The sequence below is a fragment of the Physella acuta genome, unplaced genomic scaffold (genome assembly GCF_028476545.2).
Source record: "Physella acuta isolate Inbredline_101_S28 unplaced genomic scaffold, ASM2847654v3 ptg000482l, whole genome shotgun sequence".
NCBI lineage: Eukaryota > Metazoa > Mollusca > Gastropoda > Physidae > Physella > Physella acuta.
Window position 1 is genome coordinate 1 of NW_026732001.1, and position 22,252 is coordinate 22,252.

General features: G+C 38.3%; 1 protein-coding gene across 1 annotated transcript in view; it reads left to right on the forward strand.

The window, feature by feature from the left end:
• The first annotated feature begins 503 nt into the window (after positions 1-503).
• Positions 504-22,252, forward strand: part of LOC131944123 (nuclear transcription factor Y subunit beta-like) — a 35,375-nt gene continuing 13,626 nt past the window's right edge. The window contains exon 1 of the mRNA XM_059304635.1: positions 504-545. Coding sequence (XP_059160618.1) covers positions 504-545 — 42 coding nt within the window. The remainder of the gene's footprint in view (positions 546-22,252) is intronic.

The following is a 22,252-nucleotide window of genomic DNA, read 5'->3' on the forward strand; positions in this document are numbered from 1 at the left end:
GACTTATAGGATCTTTAATAGAGGTAGCCATACTGGCAACTGGTGGGACATTATGGATCTTTGATAGAGGTAGCCATATTGGCAACTGGTGGGACTATAGGATCTTTGATAGAGGTAGCCATACTGGCAACTGGTGGGACATTATGGATCTTTGATAGAGGTAGCCATATTGGCAACTGGTGGGACTTTATAGGATCTTTGATAGAGGTAGCCATATTGGCAACTGGTGGGACTTTATAGGATCTTTGATAGAGGTAGCCATACTGGCAACTGGTGGGACATTATTGGATCTTTGATAGAGGTAGCCATATTGGCAACTGGTGGGACTTTATAGGATCTTTGATAGAGGTAGCCATACTGGCAACTTGTGGACTTTATAGGATCTTTGATAGAGGTAGCCATATAGGGTTCTGTTGGGAGATTATGGGGTCTTTGATAGGTAGCCATATAGGGTTCCGTTGGGAGATTATAGGATCTTTGATAGAGGTAGCCATAATGGCAACATGTGGGACTTTATAGGATCTTTGATAGAGGTAGCCATACTGGTAGCTTGTTGGACATTATAGGATCTTTGATAGAGGTAGCCATACTGGCAACTTGTGGAACATTACATGATCTTTGATAGAGGTAGCCACATAAGGGTTCTGGGGGACATTATTGGATCTTTGATAGCCATATAATGTTCCGTTGGGACATTATAGGATCTTTGAGAGGTTCCTAGGTGCTTTGACCACAGGAGCTTTGACCATAGGAGGTTTGATCACAGCGGGGCTTTGACAACGGATTGGCTTTGACCATAGGGGGTTTGACCACAGCGGGGCTTCTGCTGTTTTACTCCCTCCCTCCACTTCCATCTGCATTTTAAATGTAAGGTTAGGCTCTTGAAACTTCCTGGGGTGAGATGTTGGGGGCACTGGATTAAGTAGATATTTTCTTTATAAGTTATATATTATTTCTATTTCGTCTTGGGGAGGGGGGAGGTAGCATTGCTCGGAGGGGGGTGTCCCCCCCCCCCTTCCAACCACTTGAGAGATGCCTGAAAGAAACACATATTTCAAGTCTGAACTCGCTATTGCTATAATGACGTAAATATTCCCGGCCCGTCTTTAAAAACCCCGACTTGCTCATAACCTGGGTCCCTCCGCCGCCATTGATTACCTCATCAATAGCAACCTTGACCTCTGACAATGCCGGTAATTACAAGAGACGGCATCCAGCGCCGACGGACAGACCTAACCTATGGACTATCGACAACCAATCAAAGCCTTCATGCGCCCAATTAAAAACGTTAAGACATTACATTCATTGCCGAAAGACATCGGTATGTCTCAGGCGTATTGGGAGTATCTATTGATTAGACCTCATCTTTCCAATGATGAATCTATTTAGTCACGATAAACATTGGTATTTTCATCAATGTTTTTTCTTTATATTCGACGGCCACTACATTGCACAAGTTTATATTCAAAACATGAGTGATTTCTTCAGCTTTGTTCATATCATACAATCATACAACTATTAACTCATCTTCTTCATATATATATATATATATATATATATATATATATATATATATATATATATATATATATATATATATATATATATAAGTGTATATATATATATATATATATATATATATATATATATATATATATATATATATATATATATGTACATATATATATATGTACATATATATAAGTGTATATATATATATATATATATATATATATATATATATATATATATATATATATATATATATATATATATATATATATATATATATATATATATATATATATATATATATATATACACTTATATATATGTACATATATATATATGTACATATATATATATATATATATATATATATATATATATATATATATATATATATATATATATATATATATATATATATATATATATATATATATATATATATATATATATATATATATATATATATATATATATATATATATATATATATATATGTACATATATATAAGTGTGTATATATATATATATATATATATATATATATATATATATATATATATATATATATATATATATATATAATATGTGTGTGTGTGTGTGTGTGTTTGTGTGTGTTGTTTCGACTTAGATATTTAAAAATCGCTATAACCACTGTTCCTTAACTGGTAACAAAGTATACGTTTTTTAGACTGACAACAAACAGCCACAAAACGAAATGCCGACCATCGAACACCCCCCCCCCCCCCCACACACACACACCCTTCCTTCCCCAGTTACCGATGAGATCCTATCCTCATGATTGCTGGGTCGGCATGCCAGGTATACAAACACGTCCAACCGTCACGGTAGATGGCTGTCACGTGAACGTTTTGTTTTTATCTCCTCTCGTTACGAATTTGTGACGCCACTGTGACGCCATTGTGAAGCCGTTGTGACGCCATTTGTGACGCCACTGTGACGCCATTGTGACGCCTTTGTTATGCTATTGTGAAACCATTGTGACACCATTGTGGCGCCCCTACTTTCTCGCCTGAAAGTGCTTATGTTTTCGAAGTCTTATCACCCCCCTCACCCCCTCCCCCCACCCAATTTTTGCAACCCTCTTCTTATTTCAGCCCTGTACATCCTAAATTGTTTCCCATCTCCTGCTATTTGGCCAACCCTAATTAAACATTTATTTTTTAATCTTTCTAATTTCCTATTACTGGAAAGGTTTCTGATCTCCCGAAATAAAATATATTGTTTTTAAAAAAAAACTGTTTTATAATTAAACTACGCCCAATAAAAAAAAATTTAAAAAAAAATTAATTGTTCCCCCGACTTTGAAAACCTTGCGTGCAATAATTCCAAGTTTTCAGATTACAACCAATTTTCAGACAAGATTCCAGCGCCGCTTTACGAAGAAGGCGTGTATCCAACGATAGCATGCACGAAGGATTTCCCTCTATCTAGCGGCTCTCATTTCCTGGTCTGGCATCCTCCCTTTTTTACCCCCAGCTTCTAAGTGGCGAGCCCCCCACCCCCCGAAACAACCCCCCCCCCCCCCCACCGCTTCACCATTTTTTTTTATTCCAAAAAGACAGCCGGGCGGGTGTCAAATCGCCCGTAATCGCCCTTTACAAATTCAAATGTCGGTCGATGCTAGCGGAATTATTGTCCTTTACCCGACAAATTGCAATCTTTTGACGTCTTTCGATTTCCAACGGAACTTCCCGATTTTCATTACAGGGACAGTGGGTAAAGCCTCCGTATATTTGTGATGTCTCCCCCCCCCTTTTCTCCCTTCTTCACCCCCACCCCCTCCCACAACAAGAGTGGGGTAAAAAAATCTTCGTATGTTTGCGCTTCTTTTCTCTACCCCCCCCTCACTCCCCTATCAGACAAATACAATGACTAGTAGAATGGGTGAAGCCTCCATTTTAGTCTCCCTTTTTTTTTAACCCCCACAAACCATCTCACTGTCCTTCACGACCCTGGGTGTTTGTTTAAAAAAATAAAAATCAGAGGATCGGTTCCGGTGGTTGAGCTCCATCAGATTCACCCCCCTCCCCTCCCACCCTACCATATAGTGTCAAAGAGCGAGTAGGGAGAACTTAACGTTTTAGCGTTTTAAAGTTTCTGGGGGTGTGTTGGGGTGTACTTAAAATACGATTTGGCGAGTCAAAGTTGGAAAGGGGGGGGGGAGTAAATTTGATCTCAATACTAAAACATCATGTAGGAGCGAGATGGAGGGAGGGGGGGGGGGGGGGGGGTGAAGATCAGGTCTAAAAAACAAAGTGTAATTTGGGGGGGGGGGGGAGTAAATTCGATCTCAATTCTAAAACATCAGGTGGGAGCGTGGTTGGGGTGGGGGGGGGGGGGGGGGGTTGAAGATTTGGTCTCAAAAACAAAAAAAAGAGAGGGGGGGGGGGGTAGGGTGGGTAACGGGACAATGAAACAGGATCCATATAAAGATCAATATAAATTGAATTTGTAAAACCGCTGCAGACGATCGAAGGAAAGAGGTGCGGGTCCCTTTCGTGTATGTGTGTGTGTGTGTGGGGGAGGAGGGGGAGGTCTAGACGCTAACAATTCAGACAACGTACATGTCGATCACTTGAATATTCTTAACAAAAAATGACGGGATAAGACGCAAGAAAATGCCGATTCGGTCACGGCCGACCATACCTTTTCACATTTCAACCAATAAACTACGGTTCTGATGATGATGGTCCGACAAAAAAAAATTTACCCAATAAATCCAGAATTATACCCTTGCAATAATTTTATAAATTTACAAATCCGCTTTTAATTATTCTGTTGTCGTCTTTAAAAGGAAAACATATTTAGAATGCAGCTCCAAAAATTGACGTTAACTTAAATAAAAAGTTATTTCCCTTGAATATATGCATTTACAGTTGTGAGGAAAGTTCAATAAATAATTACTGTAAACATCTATGAATAAATTGATTACATTGTTTCCATTTTAAAAAAATATTTCCCGTATTAAATTGTAAATTAATGTACAACACTTTAAAATAAAACCTTTAAAAGTAAACGTTGTAAAATTTCTGTTACGGTATATTAGAAATGCTACCATATTTTATCAACATCCATTGAGAACCACGTTAAATTACTGAGCAATAAACAGCGTGAAACACGCTTTAGGAAGGGTGTGATTGTGACGACAAGTTTAACATTCGAATGTCGTCGTGTTAAAAAAAAACTCAGCGACTCTTCTATTCGACTAATCGTCTGTGTCGGGGAGTTAATCAAAGAACGATCGAGACCCCCACATCGATTGTTGAGTGGGGTGGGGATGGGGTGGGGGGTAGAGGGCAGATTCGATCCAGTTGGCTGCGTAGCTTTCAGCTTGATTAGGTTGGTGAGTGTCAAGACGCTGATGTTTGTTCCTTAGGTCATGCTGGTGGGTTTGTTTTCGATTGTCTTGGTATCTTCGCACATTAAGCTGATCTGTTGGTAGTCTCCGAATTTCCCTTAGCCCCCCCCCCCCTTTCCCGACAAGCCTAAAGTATTCGAACTGGCCTAAACTCCAAGACTAAAGTATTATTTGAACTGCCCCCCAAAATTTCAAGCCTAAAGTATTCGAACTGCGCCTAAACTCCAAACCTAAAGTATTCGAACTGCCTCCTAAATTTCAAGCCTCAGATTATAACTGGCCTAAACTCCAAGTCTAAAGTATTCGCATTGCCCTTAAACTTCAAGCCCAAAGTATTCGAACTGCCCCTGGACTCCAAGCCAAACTTATTCGAACTGCCTTTATACTCCATTCCACGCCTTAAGTATTTTAACTTCCAAGTTTTGACAAGCCTCTCAATATACCCCAACGTTAGGGCCGGACTGGTCGTATGTTAGAGCTCACGACCGCAAACACGAAATTCTCGAGTTCGGATCCCGTGCATGATCCTCTGTAAAACTCCTTGGGTCAACCAACCTGACTATCTGCAGACCACACATTTGAGTACGTTGAAACGAACTAACTAAATACTCACCCACCCCACGCGTCTTGAGCATGAACGGGAAAAGATGACGAATCGTACGATTAATTAAAATCTAAAATCATTAATTAAAGTTAAAAAACTGGAGGTTAATATTTGTCGTTCGTTTTTTTTTAACTAATATTTTTAACCGGTCGATATTTGTTTTATCATTGTAGAAACCTCAAACTTGTTTTTGTGAAAAGTTGAATGTCCATTTTGTCCTTTAGTTATGAATCGCAAATTTGCGATAGACCATTTGATACATATTTTTCAACACCAAAAAAAATTTAAAAATTCCTATGATCGAATATAAAAATTGTGAAAAAACTTGCCTCAACTAAACCAATATAATCCTTCTTAACGAATGTATCGAATTCAAATCACTTTGCATTTTTTTTTCCTTATTAGCTACTTGACACCTCTAATGTTCTACGGAGGGGAGCTTTTCTGCTTAAATGAATTTGAAGTGTTCGGGATTGGAACAAGGGGTTTTTAAAGCCGTTTGTAAAGCGAGTTTCATTGTTTTTATATGCAAAACTGTTTAATATCCTGTTCAACGGTTTCCATATGGTCAAATAATAGTGGAACCAATAACAAAGCCAACTTCAATTTTTTTATTTATTTTAACGTGTGTGGTGATTATGGAGATGTAAGAGACGGCTACACACTAAAAGCAGTTAGACAGCTACAAACCGCGGATATGTACACACCATACACAGCTACATGCTACAAACAGCTACACCACAGATACACTGCATACAGCTACACACCATAGACTAACAGCTACACACCACAGACAACAACACCACAGACAACCACACCACAGACAGATACACACCACAAACAGCTACACCACAAACAGATACACACCACAGACAGATACACACCACAGACAGATACATACCACAGACAGATACACACCACAGACAGATACACACCACAGACAGATACACACCACAGACAGATACACACCACAGACAGATACATACCACAGACAGATACACACCACAGACAGATACACACCACAGACAGATACACACCACAGACAGATACATACCACAGACAGATACACACCACAGACAGATACACACCACAGACAGATACACACCACAGACAGATACACCACAGACAGATACACCACAGACAGATACACCACAGACAGATACACACCACAGACAGATACATACCACAGACAGATACACACCACAGACAGATACACACCACAGACAGATACACCACAGACAGATACACACCACAGACAGATACACACCACAGACAGATACACACCACAGACAGATACACACCACAGACAGATACACACCACAAACAGCTACACCACAGACAGATACACACCACAGACAGATACACCACAGACAGATACACCACAGACAGATACACACCACAGACAGATACACACCACAAACAGCTACACCACAGACAGATACACACCACAGACAGATACACACCACAGACAGATACACCACAGACAGATACACACCACAGACAGATACACACCACAGACAGATACACCACAGACAGATACACACCACAGACAGATACACACCACAAACAGCTACACCACAAACAGATACACACCACAGACAGATACACCACAGACAGTTACACCACAGACAGATACACACCACAGACAGATACACACCACAGACAGATACACACCACAAACAGCTACACCACAGACAGATACACCACAGACACCCACACCACAGACAGATACACACCACAGACAGATACACACCACAAACAGCTACACCACAAACAGCTACACACCACAGACAGATACACACCACAAACAGCTACACCACAGACAGATACACACCACAGACAGATACACACCACAGACAGATACACCACAGACAGCTACGCCACAGACAGATACACCACAGACACCCACACCACAGACAGCCACACCACAGACAGCCACACCACAGACAGCTACACACCACAGACAGATACACCACAGACAGATACACACCACAGACAGATACACACCACAAACAGCTACACCACAGACAGATACACACCACAGACAGATACACACCACAGACAGATACACCACAGACAGATACACACCACAGACAGATACACCACAGACAGATACACACCACAGACAGCTACACAACACAGACAGCTACACAACACAACTACACCACAGTTATCTACACGCCACAGTAACACACATACGAAACTACACACGAAAGAAAGCAACACGCCGAAAATACCCTCTGGATTTCAGTACAGCATCTAAAGTTGTGTCGGTCAACATGTACCGTGCTCTACCCCCCCCCCCCCCCTCCCAACACAACACGTCTTGACGTTTTCTGCATCATGAACTTTGACCTTTTGACACACTAGGCGCGTGCAGCTCTCGCCTTTTGATGAGGACATTAGAAAGTCACGTGCCATAGGTCGAGATAAACACGTGCATCTTCTAAGGAAATTGATTGGACGAAATTTTTAATCTTAATTGTACGTGATTGGTTCATTGGGAAGAGTGATCCAAGTCTTTAAGGAACCTTATGTTCGGACTGACTAAAAAGGCTTTCATTCACACAATGATACACGTGGACTGACTAAAATGGCTTTCATTCACAAAATGTGTTACATGGACTGACTAAAAATGGTTTCATTCACAAAATCATATACGTGGACTGACTAAAATAATTTCATTCACTAAATGATATACATGGACTGACTAAAAATGGTTTCATTCACACAATTATATACAAACTCTGACTAAAATTTTTTTCATATACAAAATAGATTAGTGTCTCACTATCTAAAACATTTAGTATGTATATAGAGTATATATATATATATATATATATATATATATATATATATATATATATATATATATATATATATATATATGTATATAAAGAGAGGTAGAATCAATGCATATGGATTATTTGTTTTTCCGTTTTTCACTTTGACCGTTAAACATTAATTTAAACTCTCTTTTACAAAGTAATTTAAGACCATCGATTTTCTTAAGACCATCAAAATATCAACACAGCAACAACAAATACAGCAAAAAAAAATCACATCTTATATTTCTATAGAAAGATCTTGTGATTAAGCCAATTAGTGTAAACAGACCCTTCACTCGGCTCAATCAAGTAATTTAAACTTGGGCTAATTAAGTTTAATCCAACCAATCAATAGAGGTCTTGTGTATGGCAGTGTAGTGGGGTGGGGGGTGGGGGCGATACCACTTAAACCTGTTCTGGGAAGTTCCTGGGTTCAGTCCTACTTATCCCTGTTTTCTTTCCAAGTTTGGACTAATTGAAATATTATTTTTAAAAGAATTATATTCTACGTTTACTAGCGTTGATACCGTTGGTTAGTTTAGTTATTTACATTTAAAATCAAGTTTGGCTCGATTTTTCGGATGTCTTCTTGCCAAAGTCTGGAATCAGAGAGCTGCTGTAGGTCTGTCTCCACATCCTCCATCCATCAGAGACGTAGCCAGTGTTTCTTTCAGACTCTTTTCTCCGAGGGGGGGGGGGGGGGGGCGGGCACTTGATACTTGATATTTTCGAGGGTGGGAGGGAGGGCGGACACTTGTGAAAGTATATGTTATTTTCTATTTAAATTCCATTCCGTTCGAAAGGAGAAGGGGGGGGGGGATTTTCGGGGGTGTGGTGTGGAGAGATGCCTCGAAGAAACTCTGGGCGTAGCGACCCATTTCGGCACCCAGAGTGAACTATCAATTTTGTTACTCCCCCTATTAATGTATTTTTTTGTTCTCATTGACGAAAAAATCGCACCCCCCCCCCCTTCCTCCACCCAACAACATTTCGGAAAAGTCTGTAGCGTTTTTTTTTTGTCATGCATTGTCCCTTTGCAGTTTTTATATTTGGGATCACAAAATTGATGTAGAAAACAGTCCGTAAAACCAAGCATCATTCTATTTTTTTCCTTAAATTCGACTGTATAATTCAGTAATGAAGTTCAAAATGAGAACTTTATTTTATTTTTCTACCCCCTTTTTTTTGCCCCACCCCCATTCCAGGATAGGCGCCCGACAAGGCTGCTCCACCCACCCTCCCCTACCTACGCCTAGATTATCCTGCAAAGCCTACATCTGTCTTTTAGTATTTTCCTATGGGGCTTCAGTCACATAGCACCTTCGTCTGTGATTTGATATCATTTCCAGATGTCTCAAAATATATACAGACAGCTCTAGTATGTCTGATTGGCACCACCAGCACTTATCACACAAGTATATCATACATTAAGGGACGGCGTGGCCTAGCGGTATAGTGCTGGACCGCTAACCCGAAAGTCTCGAGTTCGAATCCGGAGAACGTCCCTGAGTCCACCCAGCTCTGATGGATACTTGACTCACGTTACGGAAAGTAAAGTCGGCTGGGCATAGTGTTTACCACACTATCCCTACATATGCCGATGTCTCCGAAACAGATAAACTCTACTTCATCCTGCCCATGTGTCTTGGACAGGAACAGGGAAAAGATGATGAGATGATGATATCACACACACACACACACCTGACATCCGTGTACAATTCTGTCCCACACTGACGCCAACGTGATACAAATTCGTCACACCAGTGTGTAGCGCCGTGACATTACGGATGTCAAGACTTCCAGAAGGAAGAAACATGAAAAAGAAGTCACCGTCACGTACGTGACCTTTGTGGGTTTTTTTTTTAACTCAAGGTCACGTCAACATTGTGATCATATAAATGTGAATGGTCACTGACAGCACAGATCACATTAATAGTTGTTTCTATACAACAATGTTTATCTGAAGATAGATCTATTTCTTTTTTAAATAATGGTGGAAAAAAAAAACGACTAGATACGGTTGTTAAACAAACAGATAAACAACGACAAAAATCTGAATTAGAAAAAAAACATTTTAAATTTGTAACCAACGGATAGTGACATCTATAGCATAGTGTGACATAAAATGTACAATATGACATCTACAAAAAGGTCCCGAGTTCGAACCCTCGAGCAGATGAGTCTGGATAACAGGGACAACTACCTATCTAGGATTGAAAACTCCTAAATCAAAACAACTGCAGCCTTGTAGTTTGGTCTTGGATGGACAAAGACTAAATCCTTAACCGAAAAGCTGGCTGAAATCGGAGTCAACGGCCTATATGGCGCATAACATGTCGATATGTGATATATGTGTTGGAGGAAATATCGCCTGAACGAAGAAGAAGAGTCTGAAATTTCAGCAAAGTGTAATGTCACAATTATACATAGACATTTTTAAAATAGTGAGACTTATCTAAGTATAACTACGCAGCGTGATACTGTCACGCTTTCAAGAGCAATCAACGTGACAAAATCACGCGTGTTATCAATAACAAAAAAAAATAACAACAAATAGCAACAACGAAAAAAAAAACAAACAAGGCAATTTTTCTCACTGGCAAAGTGTTGTAGTGTTATCAGAGGCTGATCTAGATCGGTCAGAGACAAAACAAGCAAGGGGACACAATCAGAAAGGGAGGGGAGATAAATCTCCGACGATTTAGCTCCCATTTGCATACATGTCGGCACAGGGGTCGCGCATGTCTGTTTCCAAGTGTCGAGCTTTTGAGCAGGGGCAGATCACTCCGTCTTCCTCTTCGCAGTTTCGTCCCTTTCATCAGCGAGTATCGTTTTAACTGGGTGTGTGGGGAAAAAAAAAAGAAAAAAAAGGCAAAAAAAAAAAAAAAAAAGAAAACAAACTCGTTTATATTTATTAGATGATGAGGGAGATATACAAGCGTCTTCATGTTTTAAGAATAGGAAGTCTTCCATCGTTTGCCCTCCGCGTAATATCCTATCGTGTTGTGGGTTTGATAATATCGCTTCGTTTTTCCGGATGCTTAGCTTTAAACTTATTTTGTAGAATTGATGCCGTTTAACAATGGTTTACGGTTTAAGCTCTTTAAAAAATGTAATTTGTTTTTATAAACAGACACTGATATATATATATATATATATATATATATATATATATATATATATATATATATATATATATATATATATATATATATATATTTGTGTGTGTGTGTGTTTGTATTTATTTATTTATGTATCTATATATATATATATATATATATATATATATATATATATATTTATGTATATATGTATATATGCATATATATATATATATATATATATATATATATATATATATATATATATATATATATATATATATATATATATATATATATATAAATATATTTATATGTGTGTGTGTGTGTGTGTGTGAGAGAGAGTTCTAAGCTTAGTAACTGTGCCAGTTAATTAACCTCCAACTTTATTACCTTGATGTCACAGTTAACCCAAGACTTTCATTTTGCACAAGCATTGCTCTCCACCCCATCTCAACTCCCCTCCCTCTGCTCCTCTCTCCCCCATCTCATCTCCATCCCCCCCCCCCCCCAATCACACCGTCGCTCCTGCTTTCAAGACTTCAGACCCACCAAGGATCACACCACTTAGCCCGGCCCCTCATCGCAGCCTCGCCTGGTTATCTTTTCGATCTGTTTCTACTCATTTGCCCTCTCGAACTCTTCACTCTACCTCCCCCCTCTCCCTCCTTTCCTCCAATTTCATCTTATTAAATACCATCATTGGAATGGTAGATGGAAAGTACCATCGTGATGCAGTCTACAAACCCGATTTCTGCAAGATAACATTTTTTTTTAAAAGAGTGATCACCCTTTAAAAAAAAATCTGTATTAGATACTTTAGCTTGATTTTCAAGGGAGGTGATTTGAAACTGGGAAGAAAATTGCGATACTATAGTTTTATAGATTTGGCGGGAAAAAGGTAGAGAGGAAGTGTGATTTCGTGATGAAGGGAGATAAGAAAAAAAATCGGACCAGGAATTAAACGAATATATAAAGTTTTTTTTTTTTAAAGGGAGGTAAAAATGTTGTAATAAAAGGCGAGAAAGCAAAGGGAAAGAATGCATCGATGAGGACAGGGAAAACGCGGAAATGAAGAGTTAAGAGTTATAAAAGAAACGAAAATATTTAAAAAGCGATGATGAGGGGGAAAAACGCGAAGAAAAACAAGGGGGAGATCATCGGTATTGGAAGAAATAACAAAACCAGCAAAGGGAGACAAATAGAGGAATGATAGGAAATTTGCTCTAAAAACACATTTTTAATAATAATGAAGTGCAGGGGCTTGGCTTTAGAAGGGAGTGTACAATAAAAAAATTAAAACTGTATGAGTTTTGAAATGAGAAATGGCTTACACGTTAACACATGGCATAGGCTAATACAGTGCGCAGTTTCAATAATTTATTCCGCTTAGGGTTGCTTGTAATGTAAACGCGTTTGTTCTAATGTTATTTTTAGTTTACAGTGTGAGCATGCGCAGAGCAGTATAATATGCCGCAGATTTCAGCAGAATTTTTTACCGGAAATATAATCAAAATATAGATCTAAATAAAATAAAAACAAGAAAATATATTTTAAAAAAAACAACTTAAATATTTTTTATGATGTTTTGGACTAATTTCTTCGTCATTATTAGACCCATTTTATTTTAATTATAATTATTCTTAGCTGTTGTCTTTTACACAGTAGCTACCGCAATTATTTTGAAAACAAAATATGATTCTATGAGCTCGCACCCAGGGCCGGCGCTACCTATAAGGCGAACTAGGCGGTCGCCTAAGGCGCCATCCTTGGGGGGGGGGGGGGGGGGGGGGGCGCAAACAGGTTTAATCGCTATTATCAAAAAGTACCTAATAATTAATAATTTTGATTATCTTTTATAAACTATGGATAGTAATATAGAAGGTAGTAGCGATCTATTTCGGTGCCCAGGACGAACTATCAATTATGCTCCCCCACCCCAAAATTGGGATGGGACGCAGTGGTCTATCGGTAGAGAGCAGGACTGCTAACCCTTAAGTCTCGAGTTCGAATCAGGGTTCAAGTCAGTAGACCGTCCCTGAGTCCACCCAACTAAGATGGGTACCTAACTCACGTTAGGGAAAGTAAAGGCGGCTGGGCATAGTGCTGACCACACTATCTCTTCATTTGCCGAGGTCACGGAAACAAGTGAACTCTACTTCACTTGCCCCATAGACCGTCAGGTTTGAAAGGGAAACTTTTACTTTACCCCAAAATTAGGTCTATATAGGCCTATATTTATTCGCGATGGTGAAAATGCAACCCCACCTCCTTAATTTGGAAAGTCACTGTGCCTTTTTATTTTGGTGTCACATAATTGATATAAAAACGAGTAAATAAGTTCGTAATTTAAATTTAGAACATTTCAAACGGTTATTTAATTTTAAAGTTGATTTAGTGATCGCTCCAGCGCATGACGGGGCGTTCCAAAACACGTGCAATTTTGGTTTTAATAGGGCTTGTAAGTCTCGTTTTCTCTGACTTTGAATTAGAAATAGTTTCTTGTGTATAGAGGTTTTCTTAGTATGGTCACTTGTTTTGGTAAGTTTTGATGAGCTTTTAGATTTGGGAGTAACGACGGAAGGCTGTTGCTGATATGGTTTCGTAGGTATAAAGTATCTAAGTGTTAAAGTGTCGTATTTTTTTTTTGGCTGTTATCGTGTAGTTTAGGTCTAGTAGAATCTGATTGGTAGCAGAGAAATGAGAATGTAGGTGATGTAGTATCATAGTTCTGGTGTTCGGGACTATCGATTCTTGTGGTATTCAGGTATCGAATTGTGTTGACTTTTGTGCATTTGAAGCGAACCAGCATCCATTTCAAATGGCTCAATGTTGTTCTCATGTTTTTGTGTTGAGGGAATCTACTATGAACGCCACAGTACTTCCATTTGTTTTTAATTGCTCAAATCTCTCAGGAATCCATTCTTCATTTTGTTTATAGTAATGCTGAAGTAATATTTTTCCGACTTTTCGAAATTTGGTAATTTACCACTCTCCGTGTCTTCAGCAAAAACAACTAATTTTTTTTCGAAACAATCCACGTCTTCAAGCAAGGCATAGGCTCGGTTTTCCTTTGCTTGCAGTTTTACATTTAGCTCGTTTTATTTCTTTATGATATCCACCATAAAGTTGAACGTTTCAATTCGGGACGGAATATTTAATAGGAAGTATATTGAAATAGGGAGTAACTGTATATTCTAATCTAAAAGAATAGCGAGTGTTTATTGTTTATAGTTATTATTTTATCGTTCATTACCGAGTGTTGCAGAACAATATTTGTATGAGTTCTGAAAAAAAAGTACTATATGTGCATCGAGCTGAAAAGCCGCATCTTAACATCAAAAGAGCCGCATGCAGCTCGCGAGCCGCAGGTTACCGGCTCCAGCCGTATTTTATTTTTTTAAAATGCGTCCCTTTTTTGGGGGGATCCAAAATTTATAATGAAATTGTGAGTACCTCGAAACTGTTGATAGTATGTTATCAAAATTGACTAGAAGTATATTATAATAAAGCTTCAGTGTTTAGACTTTAAAACGAAACTTACAATATATTAGTCAATCAGTAAAATATATTATTTTGACACGGTTACTTAGCTAGTATAAAAGATTTGTTATAATTATTATCTAATAAAATTTAGAGCGTTTTATTGTGTTTTTTCAAGCATGTCTTACATACATTTGGTTAATTTAGCTATTTTTGTGAAAGTTATTTCCCCTTGAATGAAATTTTGATATTTTGTATTTCCAAATGGGAGATAATTCGTTGCTTAACTTTACATTCGTTTCAAATTCCTGCACCTTAGGTTGGCCGCTTACTTTAAGTTATTATTTTCTATTGTAAAAACTATATAGAGCAGAAGTTCTAAACAAAATAGTTTGGTAGTTTTTTTAGCATTATCAGGTTGAAAAACAAATACATCAGTAGCCGTTATTGATTGCAATACTTAATGTTAGTAGACATACATTATGAGATAGTGCAACAAATGCAACCACATTCTCTCCTCTTTCTCCCAAGCATATTATATCCTACTCCACCCCTTCGAATAAGTAGCCTCATGACAGCACTAACCCCACCTCTCTGCCCCCAAACATTACATCACACCCCTCACCCCCCCCCCCCACACACACACACACACCATCACTAACGTCACTAGCCCCTGCTACTTGACTAAATCTATTAGCGTATTTAATTTGCTTGCGGGGAGAGCGAAATTCTGCTCACGTTTTCGTGGCTATCAGCGTGACTGTGGTCTTGTTGACATTTCATAACGACGCCCGATATTTGCTGGCTGTGTACCCTCCGTTGGTCTGTCTGTCTGTCTGTGTGTGTGTGTGTGTGTGTTGCTTCACTGCTCTCATGTTGCCTAATCTATGGTAACATTTATTGGTTGGTTTTTACCCAAAAAAAACCCAACAAAAAACCGAAGGTTGGATTGTACTGAGGAACACTTTGTTGCAATTTATTTCTTCTTCTTCTTCGTTCTTACTTTTGATTTTGGATGAAATTTAGGGGGTCGGCGTGGTAGAGTCGGTAAAGCTCCGAACCCGCGGGCAGATGGGGCCCGTTAGCTGGGGACAGCAACTCTTCTAGGAGAGACAACTCCAAAACAAAACAACTGCTGCCTTGTAGTTTGTTCTTGGTTAGACAAAGGCTATGGAGGCAAATCCAAAAAGAAAAGCAGGCTGAAAAGTTAATGGCCTCAATGGCGCATAACCAGTTGACACGTATACTTAATTGTGTTGGAAGCGTGGTCGAGTCGACAAAGCTCATGGTTGTTAAATTCGAAAAAAAATTTATCGAGTTCAACCCTCTAAACATTAAGAACGAAGAAGAAGAAGGACGAGCTTTCCTCCAACAGAGTTACATATGTTATGTGCCACACGGCCTGTTAACTCCGATATCAGGCTTTTCCTAACCTAACCTAACCTAACCTAACCTAACCTAACCTAACCTAACCTAACCTAACCTAACCTAACCTAACCTAACCTAACCTAACCTAACCTAACCTAACCTAACCTAACCTAACCTAAACCAACGTAACCTAACCTAACGGTGAAAAACTAATAAAAGGAATACCAAACCGTTATCAATGTTCCATGTCTTAGCAAGTGTCCATCATTAAAAAGTCATTTATTCTTTTTTTTATATTAAAGTTCTCAAATTTAGAAACGAATGGTCGTTTACTTGGCAGATATTTGCAAAGATCAAGTGTAATACAACAAAAGTATATGGTTATGACCTCTAATTTATCTACCCTATGGATTGTTTGATCTAAAAATAAATCCTAAAAAAACGTTTTAATTACAAGATTTTATGTAAAAAGAGGAATATTTGAATATATTTTTTTAAATGCTTAAGTAGGACAATATTGACCAATTTTCTAATCGATATTAATTTAATATTCATATTCTGTCATCTATCACAAATCTAAAATCGTATTCATTAACATTATAACTCAATTTGAAATCTAAAATCAAAACGATTGCACACCCCTTTCCCTCCCCTTACATCTTTAAACAATCTTTCAATCCTTGCAACGAATGTTCAACGTGAAATCTGAACATCCTCCCAAAAAAAAAAAAGTTTAAAAAATAAAATAAAAATTCTTCTATCCTGCTTTTTGATATTCGCCCCTGATTAGAAAAAAAAAATCTACAACATGGCCGCCCCGAGTTTTGCTGACGGTGGAACACGAGTGCCATTTTCAGCCGCCCCGTCTGCTCGTTTTAAAATTTCTCGCGCTAATTATCGTCTGCTGGGGATGCTGTAGTATCGACACTGGAACCGTGGAAGCCCCCCGGGCAACGGCGGCCATTTGGGCTTATTACGGATAAAGAGGAGTAACTCCATGGGCTTTCGAATGAGAAACAGGAAGTGGTTTCAGGGGACAGAGGAATCGGATTTTCCCTTTGTTCAAACTTAGTTTGTGTGTGTGTGCGCGCGTGCGGGCTTGTGTGTGTGTATTTGTGTGTGTGTGCGTGTGTGTGTGTGTGTTTATACAAGTGAACAAGAAGTCTTTGCTTTGTCATTGTTTGTGTCATTTCTGATAGATGTTGATCTCTTAACCCAATCGAGTTGTAGGCGTGGTCGGGTCTGTAAAGCTTCATGGTTGCTAAACCGAAAAGTCCCGAGTTCCCCCGAGTGGTAAAGCTTATAGCTGCTAAGTTCGAATCCTCGTGCAGATGAGGCTCGATAGTTGGGGACAACAACACATCCAAGAGAAAAAAAAAACCTCCAAAATCAAACAACTGCTGCCTTGTAATTTGTTCTTGGCTGGACAAAGGCTATGGAAATAAATACAAAGAGAAAAGTAGGCTGAAACCGTAGTCAACGGCCTATATGGCACAAAACAGGTTGACACGTAATGCTTAATTGTGTTGGAGGAAATACCATCCAACGAAGAACTAAGAAGACTAAGAAGCATAGTCTGCAACATACAACATAATTTAATTTAAAAAATATACACAGACTTAATTTTTTTTTTGTGGATATCGAGTCCAACATTACAATTAAGAAAGAAGAAAAAAAAAAGAACACATCAAATCGAATTTTAAATAGAACCGTAAGTCAATGTATTTCCTTATGCTGGACATTTGAAAAGGCTTTAAGTATTGTATATTAGGAGTCGAGTAAAGCTCATGGTTGCTAAACCGGAAAGTCTCGAGTTCGAACCCTCGGGCAGATGAGGCTCGTTAGCTGGGGACAGCCACTCTTCTAGGAGAGACAACTCCAAAATCAAACAACTGCTGCCTTGTAGTTAGTTCTTGGTTGGACAAAGGCTATGGAAGCAAATCCAAAAAGAAAAGCAGGCTGAAATCGGAGTCAATGGCCTCAATGGCGCATAACCAGTTGACACGTAACGCTTAACTGTGAAGGAAGCGTAGTCGAGTCGGCAAAAGTTCATGGTTGATAAATTAAAAAAAAAAAGTCTCGAGTTCGATCCCTCTGGCAGATAAGGCTCGATCCCTTCCAACACTAAAAATTAAGAACGAAGAAGAAGAAAAAGATTGTATATTAAAAACGATAATTATGTTAACGATGTTAATTATGTTAAAGGTTGCATAAATTAACTTTTAACCTCAAGGTAAAATATGGTAGCTGATATGTGTGTAAACGCAGTTGTCAAAACGTAACTAGGTCTTCTTCGACATCATTTTTCGTATGCGTTTATTAACTTTTTTTTACGTATTGATTGTTTCATTTCCTCTGCCGTGTCTTCTTCACGTTAAATACAAATTTATATTCCCCGATTTATATTGAATCAATAAAAGCTCTAGAAATAAGTTTTGTCTTTTTTTCTCTCGGCTATTCTATTATGTCATTGTTATTATATTTTATTATATCATTAACTAATCGTAATTATTAATAAATATATTTTGGAGATGTTATATTTTTTTTTGGTCTCACTGCAATTCGTTCTGGGGCGCATAATTTGATCTAGTTTCATTCGCATATATGCTGTTCATACACGAAGTCACGAGTTCAATTTTAAACGTTTAGCACCCCCCCCCAATCCCTTCATTGTCACAAGAACCAGATTCTTCCATCTTAAAATGATGACGCTAAGTTCCACCCCCACCCCTCAGCTCTCAACAATTACAATAACGTTCATTCTAAATATAAATCAATGAACTCAATTTAATTCTTGAAACAATTCATGATGTAGACTACGACACAACACTAACACCCCACACCCCACATCTCCAGTCCCGTCTAGTTCAGCATCTCTAAACTCAGACCCCCCCCACACACACATTGCAGTGTTTCTTCCAGACTTTTTTTCTCCGGGGAAGGGGGGGGGGCACATTGAAATTTTCGAGGGGGGTGGCGGTCAACATTTTTCTGGGGGGCGGGGCGGACACTAGTAAAAGTGTAGGTTTATTATATAAAATCCATCTTCTTCTGGGGGGGAAGTGAGATGCCCGGAAGAAACTCTGACACATTGGCCGAGTGACGACCACCCCCCCCCCTCTAAAATAAAATCATAAACCAAGAGTACCGGAAATGACCACATCAGACCGGAAGTTGCGTCACTCGATGAAAACACCAAAAGAGCTGGCAGACGTTTCGAAAACATCGTGAGCATAGACACGCGACCCTGTCAGACCTGAAGCACCAGTCTCACGTGATAACCGTCCAATGTATTATCCTTTCATACTTTGTGACGGTCAAATTTATTAGTTCTTTCATATTTTGTGACGGTCCGATATATTAGTCCTTTTATATTTGTCTGACGTCCAATATATTAGTCCTTTCATATTTTGTGACGGTCCGATATATTAGTCCTTTTATATTTGTCTGACGTCCAATATATTAGTCCTTTCATATTTTGTGATGGTCCAATATATTAGTCCTTTTATATTTGTCTGACGTACAATATATTAGTCCTTTCATATTTTGTGATGGTCCAATATTTTAGTCCTTTCATATTTTGTGATGGTCCAATATATTAGTCCTTTCATATTTTGTGATGGTCCAATATAATAGTCCTCTCATATTTTGTGACGGTCCGATATATTAGTCCTTTTATATTTGTCTGACGTCCGATATATTAGTCCTTTCATATTTTGTGATGGTCCAATTTATTAGTCCTTTCATATTTTGTGACGGTCCGATATATTAGTCCTTTTATATTTGTCTGACGTCCAATATATTAGTCCTTTCATATTTTGTGATGGTCCAATATTTTAGTCCTTTTATATTTTGTGACGGTCCGATTAATTAGTCCTTTCATATTTTGTGATGGTCCAATATATTTGTCCTTCCATATTTTGTGCTAACAATCCAAAATATAATAGTCCTTTTATATTTTGTGACTGTCCAATATATTAGTCCTTTCGTATTTTATGTTGCAGTCCTCTTCTTCTTCTTCTGCGTTTTTAATTTTAGTGTTGGAAGGGATCCCCTCTAGCACAATTTAGAATACGTGTCAACTGGTTAATCGCCATTGAGGCCATCGACTGCGATTTCAGCCTGCTTTTCTTAGCGTTGCTATATATTAGCCTTTTCATATTTTGTGATGTGGTCCCTTTTTGTTTTATATTTTTTCATAACACTCCCATAAATTAGGCCTTTTATATTGTGTGCCAACAGTCCCATGTCCTTTTATATTTTGTATAAAGGTCCCAACACTAGTCCTTTCAATATTTTAAACCACGATTTTAATACTTCGCGTTTTTTTTTATAATCCCTCTGTTTTTGACCACCGTCTTCCCCAATTTTTTTTTGTCAAACAATTTATATAAAAAAAATACAAATAGAGGGGAAAACGTTTTTTTTTTTATTTCGTGAGTACCCCGCTATGGCCGGCACGTGCGAAAGAATGCAATCTCGCGCAAGAGGCTAGCATATCATGGCGTCCTTTTAACGCCTCGCTAATAGATCCTGTTTGAAACTTTCATGATTTCAGAACTCCGTGGGGAATTTACGCGGGTCTAGGGCGATAAGTGGTTTTTAAAAAAATGTAGAGGTTTTACAGACAAAACGTCTACATTTTTTGGCAGTGTGTGGCTGTGTGAATGTTTGTTTTTATGTCGGTCATTTGTTTTAAAAAAAAATATATTTCTGATCGCATCCGTTTCCATCTGATTCTTTCTGTCGTGGATTACAGCATGGATACATAAAGGAAATTGTTGCAGTTCACAATTGGGATGTAGAGCTTTATAGTTGCGGTATACAACGGTTAGATTCTAACCAATGGACTTAGACTTACTACTAGCCGTAGCCATAATCCTAACCCTAGCCATATTCCTAGCCTTAATCTTAGCTATAGTCATAATCCTAGCCCTAGTCATAATCCTAAGCCTTGCCATTCTCCTAACCCTAGCCTTAATCGTAGCTATAGCCATACTCTTAATCCTAGCCATATTCCTAGCCCTTGCTATATTCTTAATCCTAGCCTTAGCTATAGCCATAATCCTAACCCTAACCCTAGATATAGCAATGTTACTTACCCTAGCAATAATCCAAACTAAAGCCATATTCACAACCTTTGCCAAAATACTAACCCTAGACATAATCCTAACTAAAGCTATAATCATAATCATAGCCATAATCCTACCTACAGCCATATTCATAATCTTAGCCATAATTCTACATAAAGCCATATTGATAACCCTCGTCATAATCCTACATAAAGCCATATTCATAAACCAAGCCATAATCCTAAAGACAGATTCATAAACCAGGCCATAATCCTGAAGCAAGATACATAAATCTAGCCATAATCCTAAAGCCAGATTCATAAACCAAGCCATAATCCTGAAGCCAGATTCATAAATCTAGCCATAACACTAGCCCTAGCCATAACAGTAGCATGATGCGTATTCAAAAACATATCCTTCACTCGACCCGTGTCATTGGCGAAATTGTCAACACATAGACGCCTGTTTGGCTAATTGATAATCCTCCTTATTTTTTAACTGCTGGCAAAATGCTATCTAGCATAAACTTTACAACTGAAGAGATATGATTGTATGAAGATGACATACGTTTTGCTCAAAGCAAAAAAAAAAAAGCCCTGCTAATCACTACAATTAAAAAATACTCGATTTAACACCGAATTTCTCTAGCAGTTTAAGAATGTAAAAAAAAAAAATATTCTACACTAAAGAAAAGGGCTTACCCCGACTACGTTGCCAAATTTTAGAACCTTGACATTAAAAAAAAAATTGGTTTCGATGTTCGATTCACAAGTTATCAATCCGCCCATCTTAACGCCGATCTTCAGTAGTCACTTGAGAAATTCAATCACAGACACGGCGATAGCGCAAAGGGCACACGAGAAAACCCTTTACAAAACTGGTGGCGCTGATGTTGGGGGATGAAG